The sequence below is a fragment of the Artemia franciscana genome, chromosome 4 (genome assembly GCF_032884065.1).
Source record: "Artemia franciscana chromosome 4, ASM3288406v1, whole genome shotgun sequence".
Lineage (NCBI taxonomy): Eukaryota > Metazoa > Arthropoda > Branchiopoda > Anostraca > Artemiidae > Artemia > Artemia franciscana.
Window position 1 is genome coordinate 9,484,576 of NC_088866.1, and position 21,961 is coordinate 9,506,536.

Here is a 21,961-nt window from a genome sequence, read left to right on the forward strand (position 1 = left end):
TATTAAAGGCGTGTATATTCAGTTACTTAAGAATTCCATAAATACCAACTTTGGTAGAAATCATATAATAAACGTGAATTATATTTGCACGGTCATCATTGCCGGAATGCTGACTCGAACTCCTATTTAGTATTATTTTGATACAAATATCAAATTTTTTCGCCTTTTTACCAACTGCGATTACTGTCACTACAACAAAACTCAAATATATGCAAAAGATATATGTTTAATTTCATTAAAAAAATTATATACAAAAATAAATGACAAAGCTGTACAATTAACAACAAACTTTTAAAAATGTGACGTTATAATATACCATATAAAAAATATGTATATATAAATACCAAAATACCGGACAAGAATTCTACCCTAAGAGATACACCTTTAATTTACTTTAGTAGTTTCATCATAGAAATACACCAGGTACCTTAGTAGAAAACCGTATCTCAATTTAAAAATAGTGCAGAGTAAGTATTAAAATAGGACACTTATTAGCCCAAACATTTCTCAAAAAGGCATGTAAATTAAATGTTTCATCATTAATTGAAAAGCATTAAGGAATGTGTACCGTTTTTATTGGATTATTGAAGGGTAAATAATCTGTGGTGTCACCTGTGGTGAGTCTTTTTTCTTGAATAATACACATAGAAATCATATTTTATTGTACCTACTGGTTCAAATTTACCCCTCCAAATGAAAGTGTCACATTAAATTAAGTATGTAAGACGGAGGAGGTTCTTAAAGAGCTCTTTACTAGGGTTAAGTCCAAATTATTAGCATTTAGGGTAACGTAACAGTTACTGGCATCGAAAACATGGTTTTGAATCTAAATAAACGCAATTTCACTTACAGTTTACGTAAATTCGAGAAAGGTATACCACAGTAATGTAAAAGCGCTGAAAATTTGATTTATACTTATACAAAAAGTTTATGATTGCTACTTATACAGTATAACCAGTTACGTCAATCCACGAACCATTAGGGGGGGGGGGGACTTTCAAGACCTAGGGGAGGGGTGGATTTTTTGATTTTTTCAATGAAATACCAAGTAAAATATATTCTTGAATGAAATAAAAAAAAATGAGATTTTCAATATCTAGGAGGGGCGAAAGTTTTGATGTGACATAGGCCCCTTCTGCCCCCAATCGACAACAATAAGCATAACAATCTAATTTTAATTTCTCAAAAGTAGATATTCTAACTGGACCGGTTGCCAGTCAATACTATAAAAAAAAAATCCGTAAGTGACGATTATTTATTCATGGCTAATAAAAATGACGGCAAAAAAATAATGCCGGTAAAATGACAGTCAGAAGGAAACAAGTTCACTACCTTGTATTAGGCCGGTCACACAGCGTCCATAAGGTACAAAAAAGCCGTCAATATGAGGAATTTATCCCCAATCTTAGGACATAATTTGGCTGTAAAAGGTTTTAGACTTTTTTCGAACTATTTTCAGAAAGTTAAATAAATTGACCAAAAGCATAAGGGAGCTGATAATGAGAAACTGAAAACGGGTTCATAGACTATAAAATTCTTCTCTTAAGAGTTTTTTGAACTGCTTGCATTAGAAATTTAAGTTATTTTGTAAGTCATTAGAATGCAATTCCATTCTAGGCGAACACAGCATGATAGCGGAACACACGTTTTGGCTCACACTATATTGACTTTGTGAACACCATGTGAAGTAGTTGCGGTATTCCTCTAAATTTTTACCCCAAATCGCAAGCAGGTCTTGGGATACGCCTTTTAGACTTAAGAAGGTAAAACAAGCCTAACGAACACTCCTGTTGACTCGACTTGCTTTAGAATTTAAAATCTTAATATACCCCTTGCCATATAATTTCCACATAAAGACCCTTTTTTGACCTAACAATTAGTTTTAAAAACAATGCTTCAACGCATTATATAAGTTTTTTCTCTCTTTGTCTCAAAATCCATGAAGATCAGATATAATACCTCACATAATAAGAGAACAAAATGTCTTATTTGTAATCAAGTAAATAGTCCTTTTGTTGGCTGAGGAATCGAAAGAAACGATGTAAATAAATCAAAAAAGAAAAGTTTACATTCAATTTTTTCTTTTTAAAACTCGTTTTTATAAAACTTAAAATTCTTTTTCATTCGACTGAAAACTAAACATTACTAGGTTTCGAGTAGTCTCTTCTTCTTATGAAGTTTAACGGTGAAGTATGAAATAACAAAATACAAAATTGATACTTAGTCAACTTATTTTAAATGAACATTTAAGGTAAGAAAAAAACCTTTTTGAAGAAAAAATTCATTAAGGCACAACAATGAGGGACTTACAATTCTGTTGGCTTTATTTAAAGGCCACAAAAATACAATATAAATAAAATTTTGGTTCCTATTTTTCTTAAAAGATTATTAATAACAGATTAAATGGCATTGGTATAATGATACAAAATCATTTTTTTTTAATTGAGAAAATAGTCCCTGTTTTTTGTAAGTCAGAAATCAATAGTAACTAGTAGAAATACAACTAAATAAAGAAGTGATTTTATTCTGTAGAAATGGCGATTGTAGAATTGCTGTTTGCCAAAGACCGCTTACGGAGAAAACAAACAATCCAAAAAGTAACAGTTCCAGAAAATGCCAGGATTCCAATAATAAGCAGTTGAATATGGACTGAAGTGTAAGGAGTGTAGAAAAAGGAGATAGCCGAGGCGATGGACTAAAAATAAAAACAAACTTTTTAATCCTCACATTACAAACAAGCGTAGATCAGCAGAAAAAAATATAAATAAAAAGTGGGGGCTATATCAACATTGCTTTTAGATCCTTTCTAATTCCCAAAATCAATTCTTTTTTTCTTTCGTTTCTTTTTTTATAAGAAAATAGCACCAAGTTTCACAAAAATTTATTTCCGGTCTCTATAGAGATTTTTTCTACTAAAGTAGCAGCGTAGATTGTTGATGTGTTTAAATGCACATATCCTAGAAAATTATTCACCAGTCAGAAGGCCCTTCGCTCTCCCGTGAAAGTTGCGGCGATCAAGAAACCCCTTCCTTCTTCCAACTTGTAGGTACGGAGTCCTTGCGGTGAAATTTCACGGAAATTTAGGGAAAAGGGCAAAAGGTACTTCCCAAAAATTAAGGGAGAGGGGCAAAATCGATTTATCAGTTTTTCAGTGAGAATAGAAAAAAAGCACTTTGCAATGAAAATACCCCAGTGAAAGGTATCCTTCAAAATCAAGGATGGGCAATAAGACCTAAAGGACACATGATTCCTTACCCTGCCTTCCCTCGAATTTTCACCAATATTCTTTCCTACTTCTAAGTTTTAACAGGTCCGATGACGATTGATTTTAAAAGCAGTATGGTTCGGTTGAGAGCCTTCGAAAATACCTTGCCAAGAGTATCGAGGGGGTTCCACGTTTAAAATGACCCATAGCGTCTACTCTTTTCTTCTAGATTTTTACTAACGAAGAAGTTTAACGAAAATTCCATCAAGACGCAGATGTTTGTTACATAATAGGAATTTTTCTTCAAGATGCAGTTGTTTGTTACGTAATAGGGAAATGTTAGTTTACTTATGTAAATCTCATCTTCAAAATTTCTTTGGTTGTTATGTTTAATGTTAGAACACCCGCAAGGACCACGAAAAACCTTCAGAAAGCCCGCCAAATCAAGACCACACATACCTCTTACTCCGTCGACAGCCGTACCCCTTTATTCCGACGACAGCCATACCCCTCTATTCCGATGACACAAATAGCCCTCTATTCCCATAACACACATACCCCTCCATTACACTCACTACTCCATTCTTGTAACAAGCACACCCCTCTTTTCCCAAGACACACATATCCATCCATTCCTGTGACATACATGCCCTCCATTCCACTAAGACAAATAAACCTCCATTACCATGACACACCATCCCTCTATTTCTATGATACGCACATCTCACCATTCCATGTCACACACGTCCTTGCATTCCCATCGCACACATATCCCGCCATTTTTGCTTCAAGACATATTTTTCAAGATTTTCTTTCTCAAGAAAACTTTATAGTCTAAATATTTTCATCCACTTTAGGAATCAAAATATTCATAAGGACTTTTGACTTTTAATTTGTTTTAACTCTAGACTGATATATTGAAAAAAAACATGACCTTACTTTTATATTAAGAAAGAAAAAAGGGAGTAGCAGCAGGTTTCATATAAAAATTTTCATTAACAAAGATAACGAATACATTTCTTTGAACAGCAGGACAAATCAGTCAAGCCAAGTTTTTTGCCACTGTGCCTATACAAGGTTAAAACAGGGTAAGTTCATAAGAAGGTTATATATTCGTGTTACAATCAATACAGACAATTACAAATCTTTTCAAGATTCAACGATTCAAATTCTTTAAAGTTCAAACTGAAAACAAAATACGAAACTGAAAACAAAACATGGAACTGAAAACAAAATACGTTGTAAGTATTTTCACTTTTTTACTTTCGTAAAAAAAATTATCAAAACTTTAAGGAATAAATATTAGTATATGTCAATTAAACTAACAATCCACGGTCGTTAGTTTTTTTTTCAGTAAAGCACAAATCATGTTCTGGTGATAAGAAGGCATGGGGGTTATCAGCCCTGCTCATGTTAATTTTTGCTCATTGGAGTTTTTTCGTTTTATGTTTCATTTACTTAATGATAGTGATTTGAGGTATTTTTAGTCTTGAAAGATTATTTATCTATTTCTGATCATTTTTAGCTTATTGGAGCTCTTTTCTTTTCTTTGAAAAACTCGTTTTGTGGAAAAAGTTTTTTTTTTAATTGATCACAAATAAAAATCCAACTGCTCGAACTGTCAGTCATTTTCAGTAAATCACAATAACACTCTGATTTTTAGGATGTTTAGGGGCGGTAGTCCTTCTCCTGTATTCAGTTCGTTCAGTTTGCTAACTCGTTTTGAGTTCGACTTGAATAACCATTTTAATTTCTTTGCAAGTTAGGTTTTCTTTATTTAGTAAGAGTAATTTCTCTTCATTTAAGTTTGAATCATTTCATGAATTTATATTTTATAGTAGTGTGAACTTCTTGAAAAAGTTTTTATTTGGAATAAGTTTTGTAAAATTAATCATATGGAAAAAACTCTCAAATACAAGGAAGAACAGGGCAAATCAAAAATACACGCAATTTATTGCCTAAGAAGTATTAGGTACAAGACGTATAAGCCCCAAGGCTTACAATCCGACCCGGGTAGGCGCTGAAAATCATTTTTGTTCATTTCTAATTATGATCTTAAGAATAGGTGCGTAGCAAAAGTGAGGAAAAAATCAGTCTGGCTTGTCGTCCGGGTAACTCTAGATTCTCTGGAAACTAAATACAGAACATAACAATACGTTGTTTTTTTTACTGTCTATTTTTCTACCAAGGACATAAAGTCGTATCAATTATATTATTAACTATATTAATCATATTAAGTCTCTACGGCCTGTTTCTACTGAACAAGTTTCAGGATCAATATTCGATACTTTGTCTTTCTTGGTAAAGAAATTAGGATGAAGTTTCAGTTAAAATTAATGAAATAAACCAAAAATAATAACACTCACCATCACATTGATTGGTGTTCCACAAGAGAATAAAATAATTTATTTTCAAACTAAGCTTTCAGCAAGAATAGATCTGCACCACGAAGTTTGCATAAAGTATAAGAACAATTTCGTGCTAGTTCTACTTTTTCGAAGCTTTTTTTTACATTAGAAAAAAATAAGCTTAAATTAATCAAAAATGAAAATTTTAACTGTATTCGATAAGTCAACTGATTCTGTGAAAATAGAAAAAAAACTACGGAAATAGGGACCAATTTAAAAACATGAAAGCTGGCGCACTGTCTTCTGATCAAAACTGATCAATGAATATATCTCCATATTAAAATAACTATCTCCGAAACCAATCAGGAATGAACAGAAAATCGCTATTCAAATGAACAGAAAATTAAAAATCGGTATTGATCGATATCACAAAATATTTTAAATCTTTTTGACGGGTCAACTGATTCTGGGGATATAGAAATAAACTTACTTGAACAAATTTGAAAAGCATGAAGGCTGGCGCACTGTCTTCTGATCAAAACTGATCAATGAATATATCTCCATATTAAAATAACTATCTCCGAAACCAATCAGGAATGAACAGAAAATCGCTATTCAAATGAACAGAAAATTAAAAATCGGTATTGATCGGTATCGCAAAATATTTTAAATCTTTTTGACGGGTCAACTGATTCTGGGGATATAGAAATAAACTTACTTGAACAAATTTGAAAAGCATGAAGGCTGGCGCACTATCTTCCGAGTACATAATGCCAATCAATGAGTATATCTGCGTATTAAAACAGCTATCTCCAAAACCAATGAGAAATGAACAAAAAATCGCCAGGAAAGCACTAAAATTGTAAAACCAAACGTTATCAATTTGAGTAAAAGATCTCGTTCTGTCGAACCAGTTCACCCTGATTAAACGAGAAGGAAAATCTTGAAAAGAAGAACACGTCCACGTTCCGAATGGAAAAAAAGAATGATCCACAATTACATTTCAGCAAAAAATTAAAACATAACTAAATAAAAAGAGAAGAAAAATCAAAGAAGAAAAAAGATAACAATTAAATATATAAAACTGCTACTCCGTGATAAAAACTTCACGCCCTTTCTTTTGGCGTTTGCTTTTGCTTCTTCTTTGACTTTTGATTGTCCTTTTCTTTCTTATGTTGTTATACATTAAATTCCTTTTTACCCCACGCTAAGTGCGCCTTATTGGATACAGGCAAAATATTCATGAGGATTATTCTCCTTATTTTCTACTGGTCATAGACCCGTTGTTGTTTTCACGAGTTTCTTCATTGTTTTGTCAATTTATTGCAGTGAAAAACAGAACATAAAGAATCAAAGATCTAATTTTAGTGCGAGTTCTTTACTGAAATCTCTCATTCGAAACTAGTTGGAAGTCTTGACAAAATTCATGCTTTGATTTTAAGATTTCTTTCATTTAAGAATTAACGACGCTTCTTGACTACTAAGGTCCCTGCGTCGGCCCTGCAGTGCATTCCTGCAGCGTGATTCGATCTCTGGGTCTCGTATTACCAAGCTAAGGTCAAATCCACTGCGCCACACCAGGACTTAAGATTTGTTTTCATTTTTTATGTAGTTATATTTGAAAGTCTTTCTTTCTCCACACTGAGTTGAAACCTTGTTGAATATAGGTGAAATATTTGTCTCACTTTCTCCCTACTTGCCATGAACTCGTTATTGTTTTCAATATTTTCTTTTTTTTTGTAATCTGAGTAAAGTGAAAAAAGAAAAAAAAAATAAGAACAGAAAGATGGAAATTTAATAGTAGAGTGCTAAACCCCTGTTTGATTTCTTTTCTGAAAGTTTTACTTCGAGCTTAGCTTACAATCCCCACAAAAATCAAACAAACCTTCTTGTTAGTTTTTTGGTAAGTTTTCCTTGCAGAAACAGAACTCATAGAAATAACTCATACATTATTCTATTCTCTGTCTATGTGTTAAAATAAAGCCCACGCAGTAATTTTAGTCTTTCTTATCCGCAGTACCATGATTCGTCACCTGCAATGACTGGAAAAAAAAAACCAATGACCAATACGAGTAAAATTACAGTATTTCACCATGTCCGCCTAAACTATGTGGCTCAATTGCTCCTAGTAACTACTAATTTATTTGTGGAGTTTCATTAATATTTTTTAAACTTTACGATATAACACCATTATTAGCTTACGTAGAACAGCCCCGTAGAATTTCGCCCTGTGCTTAGAGGCGGTGATATTTTGGTATATTGGTATTTGTGGTATATTTGGTATTTTGATCTTCGGATTTTTATGGCATTTGGTATTTACCAAGTGACATATAGCGATCGCAAATTCTGTCGATTGGTCTGTCGGTCTGTCTGTGTGTCCTGGATTTGCTATTTTGGGCACTACCAGATAAGCTAGGACGATGAAATTTGGCAGTCATATCAGGGACCAGACCAGATTACATTAGAAGTAGTCGTTTACCCCATTCGACCATCTTGGGGGGGGGGCGGTTAATTCGGAAAAATTAGAAAAAATCAGATAAATTTAGCTTCGGAACGGGTGATCGAATTTTAATGAAATTTAATATTTAGAAGCATATCGTATCTCAGAGCACTTATTTTTAATCGTGACATGATCAGGTGACATTGGGGGGAGTTTAAGGGGGAAACCTAAAATCTTGGAAAATCCTTAGAGAGGAGGGATCGGGATGAAACTTGGTGAGTAAAATAAGCACAAGTCCTAGATACGTGATTGACATAATCGAAATGGATCTGCTCTCTTAGGGGGAGTTGGGGCCGAGGGTTAATTCTGAAACATTAGAAAAAATAAGGTATTTTTAACTTACGAAGGAGTGTTCGGATCTTAATGAAATTTCATATTTAGAAGGATCTCGTAACACATATCTCTTATTATACATCCTGACCGGATCCAGTGTCATTGGGGGGGGGGATCTTGGAAAATGCTTAGAGTGGATATATCAGGATGAAACTTGGTGGGAACAATAAGCACAAGTCCAAGATACGTGATGGACATAACCGGACCGGATCCGTTCTCTATGGGGGACTTGCGGGGGGGGGGATTCGGAAAAAATTAGAAAACATGAGGTATTTGTAACTTACGAACGGGTGGTCAGATCTTAATAAAAATTTGATATTTAAAAGAACCTTGTGCTTCAGAGCTCTTATTTCACACCCCGACCAGATCCGGTGAAATTGGGAGGAGTTGGAGGGGAAAACCAGAAATCTTGGAAAACGTAAAAACTGAGGTATCTTTATCTTACGAGCAGATGATCAGATCTTAATGAAACTTGATATATAGAAAGATCTTATGTCTCAGATGCTGCATTTTCAATTCGAATTGGATCCGGAAACATGGGGGATTGGACGCAGGAAACAGAAATCTTGGAAAACACTTAGAATACAGACATCGGGATAAAACTTGACGAGAAGAATAAGCACAAGTTCTAGATACTTGATTGACATAATTGGAACGAATCTGCTCTCTTTAGGGGAGTTGGGGGAGGGGATTTCCAGTACTTTGGGTAGTTCGATGCTTCTGAACATGCTAGGACGATGAGAATTGGTAGGCGTGTCAGGGACCTGCACAGATTGACTTGATAACAGTCGTTTCCCCGAATCGATCATTGGGGGCTGGAGAAAGAGGAAAAATTGAAAAAAATGAGGTATTTTTAACTTACGAATGGGTGATCGGATCTTAATGAAATTTAATGTTTAGGAGGACCTCGTGTCTCAGAGCTCTTACTTTAAATCCCGACCGTATCCGGCAATATTAGAGGAGCTGGAGGGGGAAACGAGAAATCTTGGAAAACGCTTAGAATAGAGAGGTCGGTATGAAACTTGGTGAGAAGAATAAGCACAAGTCTTAGATACGTGGGTGACATAACCGGACTGAATCTGCTCTCTTTGGGGAACTTGGGGGGGTTAATTCAGAAAAATTAGCCAAACTGAGGTATTTTTAACTTAAAACCGAGTGACCGGATCTTCATGAAATTTGATATTTAGAAGGAACTCATGTCTCAGAGCTCTTATTTTAGATCTCGACCAGGTCAGGTGACATTGGGGGGTCGGAGGGGGAAACCGGAAATCTTGGAAAACACTGAGAGTGGGAAGATCGGGATGAAACTTGGTTGGTAGAATAAGCAAATTTCGTAAATACGTGATAGACGTAACCAGACTGGATCCGCTCATTTTGGGGGAATTAGGGGGGGGATCCAGTGCTTTGGCGAGTTCGTTGCTTCTGGACGTTCTGGGACGATGAAAATTGGTAGGCATGTCAGGGACCTGCACAAATTGACTTGATAAAGTAGTTTTTCCCGATTCGACCATCTGAGGGGGGGGGCTGAAGGGAGAGGAAAAATTAGAAAAAATGGGGTATTTTTAACTTACGAGTGGGTGATCGGATCTTAATGAATTTTAATATTCAGAAGGACCTCGTGTCTTAGAGCTTTTATTTTAAATCTCGATCGGCATTAAGCCCCTGGTTTTCCTTTTAAATCAATCTATTGATACTTAGAATTTTGCTACAGCTCATGCCATATGAGCTCTTGTCTCTTCCAACCTTTTCACAAGTGCCATATGAGTTCTTGGCTCTTGTTATTAGGGTACTTTGATTTTTGATTATAAAAATTTCAGGTACTCACTAACCAATCCAAATAAATTTACAAAATAATGCTTTTAGAAATGTGACAAAGAAGCTGCGTGCCTGAGTTTGATTTTATTGCAACAACCAGTAAGTAAAAAATAACTTATAACCTTCTTTTCATTTTGCTTATGGTTTTGAGCACGGGGAGGGAAAGTAAGCATTTTCAAATGTAAAAATGGAGAAACAGGCCTCTGTAAATTTTTTTTGGGTGAAGTTCAATTTTTTCTTTTTCTTTGGGAATCAATCCTCACTTTTAGGTAATTTCGTTTTGAAAATAGAGTTTACGATATGATTTTAACATAATTTTAGAGTCGATCAAATCGGAATTCAATATTTTTTTAAAACAAAAGGCATTATTCTCCGAAAACTCTAAAAACGGACTTAAGACTAACCTATTTAATTAAAGCGTTCTGGTTGACAGTTCAAAAATGTCAGATATTCCAAAAGAACCTACAAGGAAAGTCTGACAGAGTTTCACGGCTCCCATTCCGAGAATCAAGGCCGTATTGGGGTTTTACCCCCTCCCCGCCCAAATTGTTTGTCCGACTCGTAAAAACGTAACAAAAGTGAATATAAACAAATTTTTATGGGTTATTGAAATTTTTTATCCTTCCTCCCAAAAATCCCTTTTTAACCCCCTCCCCCGAAAAAATACTGAATACGACTCTGCCAAGAATAATAAAGATATACCAGAAAGTCCAAAACTATTTTTCACATTTGGTAAAAAAAGACTAAAGTCTTTCTAGCAAAATAACAACTTGTATTAATTTTAGGCCCCTCCATCTGGAAGTCTTACAGGGCCCCCAACTCCTCCTTCGAGTCTAAGAAAGAGGCCCCCTGAGTTTTCCCTAATTGACGCCATTGAACGGAGGATCACAGTTGAAAAAGATGAAAGAACTTACTTAGGAGTAATGAACGCTTCCGTGTCTGTTGGTCCCATGTTCGCATCAGCCGGTATATTCAGAAAAACAATAAAAAATCCGACAACATGAGTTACAAATCCAAATAATACTATTGGGTCTTGGCCCCATCTTGCAGTCTTCTTACCAAAAATTGAGAATAAAAGGCCTCCTGGAATTTTTTTTTTTTGAATCAGTGAATTTTGAAACAAGACAGAAAAAAAATATAAACTGACAGTAGAAAATAAACGCGAGAAATGACAAAATTTAACCTTACACTTTCAATAGCAGAAACAAAAAGTAAAAAGACAAAAGAATCATTTACTTTATTTATACCATAATTACACTCTACTTCAATGAAGGCGTGTGCCCTTGCACCATCACCGGGATCGAGGAAAAATAGTTAAAAGACATTATAATTACCATATAAGCCCAAAATAATAAACATATATAAGACAACTAACTGTCGGGGTTCCGCCACCCCAACACCTAGTTGGTGGGGGTGCTTCGCCCCCACCAAATAGTGGGCATATGTTCGCCAAAACATATAAATATATATATATATATATATATATATATATATATATATATATATATATATATATATATATATATATATATATATATATATATATATATATATATATATATATATATATATATATATATATATATATATATATATATATATATATATATATATATATATGTTTTTAACTACGTAAAACTTGCGAATATACAACATTCTTCGCTGTCCCATTGTCTGTGCATATAAATAGATTGTCAGGTTTACCGACTCTTGAACATGCAACATATAATTGTCTATGGGAAAAAACAATCCGTATTCAGATCTATACCTCATTATTCTAATGATTGCCCTTGAGCTTTGTTGATGATGATTGCTAATCGAACCTTCCCTTTGTCCCCGTCATCATTTATATATCCCCCCTGTGCCCCCCGGCGTCCCCGTTGTAGTTGTGTCCCTGTGTCCCCGCCGTCATTTATATTCCCTGTGTTCCGGTCGTCATTTGTGTCCCGGTGTCCCCATCTATAATTTCTCTTTGAGTGTCCCGGTCGTCATTTATATTCCCTGTGTCCCGGTGTCCCAGTCTGTAATTTCTCTTTGAGTGTCCCGGTCGTCATTTATATTCCCTGTGTCCCGGTCGTCATTTGGGTCCCGGTGTCATATATCCCCCCTGTGCCCCCTGGCGTCCCCGTTGTAGTTGTGTCCCTGTAATGATTGCCCTTGAGCTTTGTTGATGGTGATTGCTAATCGAACATTCCCTGTGTCCCGGTCGTCATTTATATATCACCCCTGTGCCCCCCAGCGTCCCGTTGTAGTTGTGTCCCTGTGTCCCGGTCGTCATTTATATTCCCTGTGTTCCAGTCGTTATTTGTGTCCCGGTGTCCCAGTCTGTAATTTGTCTTTGAGTGTCCCGGTCGTCATTTATATTCCTTGTGTCCCGGTCTGTAATTTCGTCAGTCGACAAACATGACGTGAGTCGACAAACAACTTCATGACGGCATAATGCTCAATCCTGATAATGACGTCAGTCGATACACAAACATGACGTCAGTCAACACACACACACCAACAAACAACTTATTTTTATATATATATAGATATAGCCAAAATAGCCAATATAACAGCCATAGAGTAGCCGAGGGTAGGCAAAGTGAATAAGAACCATAAGTAATAATCAAAATTAAAATAATATAACACTCTAAACATTCGAAAATTCAAATTAATAAAGCAAAATATGAATAAAAGACAATATGAAACAATTATATGAATATATGATCAAACAGTTCTTGGTATGGAACTGTGAGTAAGAAGGCACTTGTTTCAATAGTAACCAAAATTCAAAAAAACAGAATTTTGATAAAAAAAAATATGATCAAAAGAATTGCCTTTTTATGCTGGTTCCAAATATATAAAATTCATAAAAGGTCATGAGCCTGAGAAAACTTGCCTCACTTTCGAAAATGGAGGGAAACACCCCGAAGAAGTCAAATTATCTTTAAAGCAATCACACCATAAGATTCAACATATAAGAGAAGAATACTGAAGAGGTTTCAAGCTCATATCTATAAAATGCGGAATCATATACTTTTTGTTAGAAGGAAAATCATGGATGCGTCTATGTTTTATTTCCTTATTTTTTTTCAGAAGTGGTAATATTGGTCCTAGAATATTGGAATAGCATTCACTTGAACGGAAATCAGACGTTCTAATGACCTCTTTAAGGGTGCAAAAAAATTGTAGCAACTTGCCAACCTCCCACGCCTTTTCCCCCCCAAAGACATCCGATCGAAATTTTGAGATAGCCATTTGATTCAGCATATTTGAAAGGTTAATAAACTGTGCCTCTCGAACATGACCTTCCCGTCCACATGGAGAAAGAACTGTAAGTTACGCAATTTGTAGATCGTTGGCTTATAAAATGTATATTATTAGGAATTTTTACGGGAATCCATCCTCGCTCTTTCCAAGAAAGTTTTACTTTCTGGCCAAATTCTTTTAATTGCTCCTGAAACGCAAGGGCTATTTGATTGGAATAAGAAGCTTTTTTAAAGCACTATGAAGCTTGAGCGCAAACAGGAAGGGTTGTGGAAGGGACAGACCCCCCTCATATACGGAATAATTTCTGTTTGTTTCAAGTGTTAATGTTACTTCTTACTTTCAGTTGAAAAGAAATTATTTTGTTTTATAATATCAAACAAGGTCGCTGGAAAAAATACCAGTGGCCTACATGGGTTTCGCCACTTAATAACGATATTAGTGGTCAGGGTCCCATCAAAATTAAAATGATGACATGCTACTAGTCCGACTAATGATTTTTATTTTTCATATGAAATAGTTGAGGCTTCCTTCAAATAAGGGTCCTCTTGGGACTAATTCCGCTTTAAGGGCGTTCCACATGCGGCCTGGTCGTCAAACGATTCCTATCTGGTCGAACATCTATAAGTCTTCTGTAGAAATGGAGTTGGAACACTCTTCGGTTGTGCTTTGGCATAGTCCAAAGCACAACCAAAGCACAAATTTGTGCTTTGGCATACTTTGGCATAGTCCTTCAAGATGAAAATTACATCTTGGACGATGGATATACCGACAAGAAAGAATATCTTGGTGAATATTTCACAACCACTACATCTGAGTCTAAGCTTGGTAAAGAATCAAATAAAATTATCTCATGTTAGCTCTACCCAAAAGGAGGCAATCATGGCTATTATACGATGTCCTATTTAATCCAAATCAAAAATAATTGTACAGCCTTATGACATTTCTAGTCTAAATCACTTTTAAGTAAATCAACACGTAACCACATAGAGCATATCGATTTTTTTCTAATGTTATGCCACAGAGGGGATAACTTTAAAAAACATTATATCGTCAAGAAAATACCCTTGAGAAATTAGAATTCTTCAATTAAATAGAAAAAAAAACATAACAGCCTTTTCTTGAAGAACTTGGTAATGCTGTTTAGTTCGAGAAACAACCAAGCTTAAAATCCTTGCACTAATAATTACAATAAGAAACTCCACTATGAACTCTACCTACATACACACATACACACGTGTATCAAGAGCCAGTGACAATATACGCAAAAACAAACATGAAAAAAACCCACAAACTCAATATAAAACACCCTAGCAAAATAATTAGGTTTTCCGAAGTACCCCCCAAAACACATGAGAACAGCGGTACATCACTTCGACAAAAGAATTCCTCGAGTTCCCCGATTCTAATTTAAAAAAAAAATGTCCATCCTATCGCCAACCTCCCCAAAGAGGTTGCAAGCATACATATCACTTGAACCATTCCTTTCATAAAACTCCCACCATCTCTTCCACAGTGAACACAATTTGCCAGCAGACAAAACCAACACTCAAGGGCCCTCTACGATATGTTCAATTTGAAATAAAATTCCTTTCCACGCTTCTTTAATCAGGCTATACAAATACAGGCTATTAGATTTCTCCAGACAAGTTAGCCAAACCTGAATCTCCTGATCCCAAAGGGGCGAAACAAACTTACAATGGAAATCTTCAGGTTTACCTAAAGAACTCTAGACTTCATTCCATGCCCACGAGAGACATTATGCAACATAGTTTTAAACTACTGAGATAAAGCTGAATAAAATTAATCACTTGTATGGCCCTCGCGTGATGTAGACCTGGTACGCCTAGATCACCTTTAAGAAAAAACTACAAACACTATTTTGAACGCCTATAACTCTTTTAAAATACATAAATACATATTTTAACACTTCAAACTGACCAATACAATTATACTGCAATTTAAGTAGTATGGTATGGTACAGAATCACTTACATTATAGGTTACTAGCTGTTGGGTGGCGCTTCGCGCCACCCCAACACCTAGTTGGTGGGGCGCTTCGCGCCCCCCCAAGCCCCCCCGTGCGCGTAAGTCGCTACGCGCCATTGTAGTTGCATCCCTGTGTCCCACCTGTGAAAAGAAATAGATATAAATATATGTTTTTAACTACGTAAAACATGCGAATATACAACATTCTTCGCTGTCCCATTGTCTGTGCATATAAATAGATTTTCAGGTTTACTGACTCTTGAACATGCAACATATAATTGTCCATGGGAAAAACAATCCGTATTCAGATCTATACCTCATTATTCTAATGATGTGTCCCTGTGTCCCGGTCGTCATTTATATTCCCTGTGTCCCGGTCGTCATTTGTGTCCCGGTGTCCCAGTTTGTAATTTCTCTTTGAGTGTCCCGGTCGTCATTTATATTCCCTGTGTCCCGGTGTCCCGGTCGTCATTTGTGTCCCGGTGTCCCGGTCTGTAATTTCTATTCGAACAATCCCTGTGTCCCGGTCGTCATTTATATTCCCTGTGTCCCGGTCGTGATTTGTGTCCGGGTGTCCCAGTCTGTAATTTCTCTTTGAGGTTCCCGGTCGTCACTTATATTCCCTCTGTCTCGGTCGTCATTTGTGTCCCGGTCTGTAATTTCTCTTTGAGTGTTTTTTCTTTTTAGTTTTTTTTTAGTTTTTTACCTTTTTTACCTTTTTTCTTTTTTCAGTTTTCTTTTTCTTCTTTATTTTTCAGCGTCACTATGAAGCACATATCGACGTACCTTTATTTTTTTAACTTAAATCTGGTAGGCATTGATGACCTTATCCAAGTCGAAATCCCAAACCCAATCATCATCGCTATCATTTTCAGTTTTGATATGTTTTGACTCTCGCTGTCCAGGTGGATTTTCATCTAACTGCGCGGTTTTGCGTTCTTTAGCCGCAAGCCTGTTTTCTTGCTGTTCTTGTGGTTCCCCGGCACGCTTTCTTTTCTTACTTTCTCTATCAGCTGCAAGCCTGTTTTCTTGCTGTTCTTGTGATTCCTCGGAACGCTTTCTTTTCTTACTTTCTCTATCAGCAGCAAGTTTTTTGGCATAAACTCTTTGAGCAGCTTCCTCGGCTGTTGCCATTGTAGGTTCTTCAGTCATTTTACAATTAAACATTTTTCCGTGAACAAATGTCTTAAATACCGTTAATGATGTCACCGTCATAGCAAAAATGACGACAACTAACTTCATGACGTCAGTCGACACAGAAACATGACGTCACCTGACAGACAGACACACAGACAGACAACTTATTTATATATATATATATAGATTTGATTAAGCTGGCTGTCAAAAGAAACGTTTGATCAGATGGGAAGATCATTTTCAAACACTACTTACCTAACCCCTATCATCAACTCCTGGTAGTTTCCCCCTAGGGTTAAAAAAGAACCTTATAATATCGAGCTGGCCGCCCCGACAAGAGCGGAAATACTCAAAGCAATTAAAGCCCTAAAGAACAACAAAGCCCCAGGCCAAGATGGTCTCCTCCGAGAAATATACAAACTGTGCCCTGAGATCGCAGCGGAACAGCTCCATGGTATCCTTGAAGAAGTACGGAGGACCAACACTTTCCCAAAGGATTGGAAGACACAAGTTGTTCTCCTTTTTCAAAAAAAGCTAATAAAACTGAGTGCCAAAATTACCGGGGAATAAGTCTAATTTACATTGCGGTAAAAAAAAATTGGGATTATCCTCCTTAACCGCTTCAAGGTGTAAAGGGAGAAAAAAACCCCGTTAAAACCAAGGCAGTTTCCGTTCAGGTAGAGGCTGCACTGACAACATTTTTGTACTCCGCCTCATTATCCAGCAGTTTGAAAGGCACAATTTGCCCCTGATTCTACTATTTCTGGACTTCGTTTCCGCGTTTGACTCGATCACTCACCAAAAACTTTGGAAAGTTCAAGAAAATGACCGAATGCTTATGAAATTTGTCGAACTGCTTAAGGCATACTACAAGGGCTCTCTAAGCCGAGTTCAAGCTTACGAGAAGAGACTGAAGAATTTGCAGTTGAATTTGGAATAAAACAAGGCTGGGTCCTGTCTCCGACTCTGTTTAACTTCTGGATTGATTGGGTGCATGAAAATGCACTATCTTCTCATCCAGGAGTTCAAATTGGACACAACCTTTCACTTAGTCTTGAATATGCTGATGATGTGGCTACTTGGGCAGATCGCACTGGCTTGAAAGTCAGTACAGAGAAGACAAAATTCATGGTAATAAATCTCACTGATCCTATTTCGCTAACTGTAAATCAAGTACAATTGGATTAGTCGAGAGCTTCACATACTTTGGCTCCCAGCCTTGTACTGATGGATCTTCAAACGTCGATATTCAACAGCGATTGCAAAAAGCACAGACTGTCTTTGCTTCCCTAAGAAAACCATCGTGGAACCGGCGATAAATTAGTGTAAGAACTAAAGTTAGAACCTACCTGGCTCTGGTTGGAACAATTCTTCTTTATAGATGCGAAACTTGGTCAGTGAAGCGACTACATGAAAATGCACTCAAGATGTTTGAGCATACCTGTCTGCATAGCATCCTCAGAATAAACCTGAATGATACGCATATCAAACGTGGATATACGACGAATTTGTGGTGTGATGTACTGCCATTAAGACCAAGAGATGTGCTGCCATCACGAACAAGGAGCGTCGTCACATGCCTCGCCAAATTCTTCTAGCTGAGCCACTTAGCATATAGAAGAGACACTAAGTGGGACAGCGGAAAAGCTTTTGGAGCTTGATTAAACCAGACATTGAACCTATTGGGAGGTTCAGAAAGTTCGGTCACAGATGGAAAACTCAATGGCTTCCACTTGCAAAGCAGCTGGCAGCAGACCGCACTACATGGTCCAAACAGGTCTCGAAGGTCCTTGATACCGGGCAAGGTTCCCGCCACAAGCACAAGTAAGTACATATAAATGGCAGACTGATTTAAAGTGTTACTCACTCGTATCACAAGCCGTATTAGTAATGGCTAGAAATATAGCTTTTAAATTATGAATGCGCACTTTAGTATTATTTGAAATCAAGAACTAAAAAACCATTACCTGAACTCCAGGAATCCAGTTTTTACCTGCTTATAGTACAGATAATTTCAAGTTAATATACAAATTTCTCAAAATAGCCTGTAAAGGCGACACAACCCAGACATTTTCAGTTTTGATTTACCTCTGAAGCAATAATCTACAAGTTCTGCCATATTAAGCATACTAAAATTATATAAAATAAAAAGGGTTAGTAAAAAAAGTAAAAAGGGTAAGTAAAAAAAAACAATTTTTTTTAAGCAGAGCTTTTCTGACGAAGATAAAGACCGAATATGAGATAAATTAATTATATGTCGCAGTCAATCCAATATCTATCTATAAAGCTACCTTAAATAAACTTACTGGTAGTATTTCCTTATATTCGTAGAATTTAGGAAATTTAAATCTTTAATGATAGCACAAATCCATGTAAAAAACAGGATTTTGTTTTAGGAACAGAGAAGTCCTTAAGTACCCTCCAGAAGATCAAACCTAATTTATAAGGCTTTCAAGAGTTTTTTTTTTCGGCCAGGATATAAATAGCTTTTAGCATAAAATTTAAACTAGCTAGAAAACTAAGCAAAAACAAGAAGAGGCTTCATTCTCTTAAACAAAAAGTCAGTAAGCAGTACACAAAATTACCAGCTGACTTATGAGGCAAATCACTGGTCTAAGTGGCTAGAAACATGGCCTTTAAACTATGGAAGTGCCCCATAGGATTATTTGAAATCAAGAACTAATAAAATTGTCTAGACTTCAGTAATCCGTTTTTTTTGCCTATAGTACGCCCATTATATTTTTGCCTATTTTATTTTATAATACGAATAATTTCAAGCTATGATGCAAATTTATCAATAAAGTCTATAATCCTACCGCTACCTTGACACTGACAGTTCAGATTTGTCTATAAAATAATGATGTATAAGTCCTACAATAAATTACAGAAAAATAAATTATATTAAAATAAAATGATTAATTTTCAAAAATGTAAAAATTATCTAAAGCGCATTATACAAAATCCATATATTGTACCGCGTTTTCATAAAAGGTCTAGTTTTACAAAATTATGCACATACTGGAAAATATCATGAGTACGTTTATTCAAGCCACTTTTAGATATATATTACATAGGCTGCTAAGTTTCAGAAATACACAGGCATTTAAGCTTCAATTACCTTCACCAGACTTGTTTTCTTTTAAATTAGTTCCACGCAAGGTGGGACTGATATCATCACTCCGATAATGGTACTACAAAAATAGGTTGTCAAAAAGGGATATTCTTCAAAAGTAACTAGTGCTTACTGGAAACCAATTACTTGTAGTGGGTTAGGAGATCGTTGTGCTGTCAAAAGGCAGCTAAAATAGATGTTAGATAATGCGCTATTGAGTAATCATTTTGACTTTTTTCGAAATATAAGAACTATTCTGTGATCATGGTGTCATGACGTCGTATATAAATAATTGTAATAAAAAGAACAAAATTTTTTTTTCAAGATGGGTTGTAAATCTTCCGGTGAGAGTTTTAGATCGATTAGATCAATTTAGATTGATTGTCTATATTAGACTTTCAGTTCCTCAGCATTATGCCAAACGATTCAATTCGCATTTTACTTTAATCCGATCAGTTTCAACTCTTAAAAAAACAGCAATAAAACTTTCAATTTCCTGTTGACTGAGTCCTCTCCCAAGATTCTACAACCACACATTCGATACGAACTTTACTTCTTGCAGTTACCAGTTCTTTTAAGGAGCGGCTACATTAGTCAGCACTAAACTTACGGCATTTCTTGCAGCGCTGTAATTCTTTTTAACGGTACTCTTAACTAGTAGAGTATTAGGTCAATAGTACTTAAAAAGACTAAAAAGTACTTAGAAAGTACTTAAAAGTACTACGTGCGTCACTCTTTGCCGTATATTTCATTTCCTTCCCTTTAACTAAAGAGAAAAAACAATCTAGTGGAAAACTTGGAACACTTTCATTTTCCAAAAAGAAACAGTTATTATCAAGAAGGGAAACTGAATTTTTCTACCTAAAGTTTAAAAAACATTTATTTCTTAAACAATCTAAACATGTCTTTGGAGACACCCGATAAAAATCTATTGGACCAAGCTTTTCTCCAAGGTGAGAGCAGATGGAAAGATTAACGTCCAGAAACAAGTGAAATAAAGAGTTTTCCTTGTGGAAACTCACAATAACTTTTCTTGTGGCTTGCTTTAAACTGACATATTTTAAAATACGTTTTAAATACTAAAAATTTGAAACAGTATAGACAGATATAGATTAATAGACATTAGTAGTCATTATTAACACAAATTTATAGATTAAAGATAAAGTAGCTTTATATCTATATATATAAAAATAAGTTGTTTGTGTGTGTGTGGGTCTGTCGGGTGACGTCATGTTTGTGTGTTGACTGACGTCATGAAGTTAGTTGTCGTCATTTTTGCTATGACGGTGACGTCATTAAAGGTATTTAAGACATGCGTTCACGGAGAAATCTATTAATGTTTAACTGTAAAATGACTGATGAACTTACAATGGCAACAGCCGAGGAAGATGCTCAAAGAGTCTATGCCAAAAAACTTGCTGCTGATAGAGAAAGTAAGAAAAGAAAGCGTGCCGAGGAATCAAAAGAACAGCAAGAAAACAGGATTGAGGCTGATAGAGAAAGAAAGAACAGAAAGCGTGCCGAGGAACTACCAGAGCAACGTGAAACCAGACTTGCTGCTAAAAGAGAAAGTGAAAAAAGAAGGCGTGCCGAGCAACTACCAGAGCAACATGAAACCAGAGTTGCTGCAAAAAGAGAAAGTGAAAAAAGAAGGCATGCCGAGGAACTACCAGAGTAACATGAAACCAGACTTGCTGCTAAAAGAGAAAGTGAAAAAAGAAGGCGTGCCGAGGAATCACAGGAACAGCAAGAAATCAGGCTTGCTGCTGATAGAGAAAGTAATAGAAGAAAGCGTGCCGAGGAATCAGAGCAACCTGAAAGTTATCGCCTGGCATTCAGGTACAGCCCAGTTGATGACTATAGCTTGAGTAGATGTGTTCAAATCGGGACTATGTCTAAAATTTGTCCCTATTGCAAGGCCTTGAAATTCAATGGTGAAACAATGGGAATGTGTCGCGCCTCAGGAAAAGTTAAACTTCCTCTATTGGCTGCACCACCAGAGCCATTGAAGACTTTCCTTACTGGAACTACGTCAGAATCTAAGCGTTTTTTATCACAAATCAGAAAATATAACTCATGTTTCCAAATGACGTCGTTTGGAGCCCAAATCGAAAATCCAGATCAATTTATGTCTACTTTCAAAGTAAAAGGGCGAATTTATCATAGAGCAGGGTCCCTTCTACCATTCTCAGGCGAGAATCATAAATTTTTACAATTGTACTTCATCAGTGATAGAAATTCTGAACTGAAAGCACGTTGCGAAATTTCTCC

General features: G+C 36.0%; 1 protein-coding gene across 8 annotated transcripts in view; it reads right to left on the bottom strand.

Annotated features, from left to right (window-relative positions):
- Positions 1-210: 210 nt before the first annotated feature.
- Positions 211-21,961, bottom strand: part of LOC136025960 (UNC93-like protein MFSD11) — a 159,998-nt gene continuing 138,247 nt past the window's right edge. For all 8 annotated transcript variants that reach the window (XM_065702073.1, XM_065702074.1, XM_065702075.1 and 5 more), the window contains 3 exons: positions 11,116-11,284; positions 6,272-6,407; positions 211-2,695 (listed from right to left, as the gene is read on the bottom strand). In XM_065702073.1, coding sequence (XP_065558145.1) covers positions 2,522-2,695; positions 6,272-6,407; positions 11,116-11,284 — 479 coding nt within the window. In that variant the 3' untranslated portion in view covers positions 211-2,521. The remainder of the gene's footprint in view (positions 2,696-6,271; positions 6,408-11,115; positions 11,285-21,961) is intronic.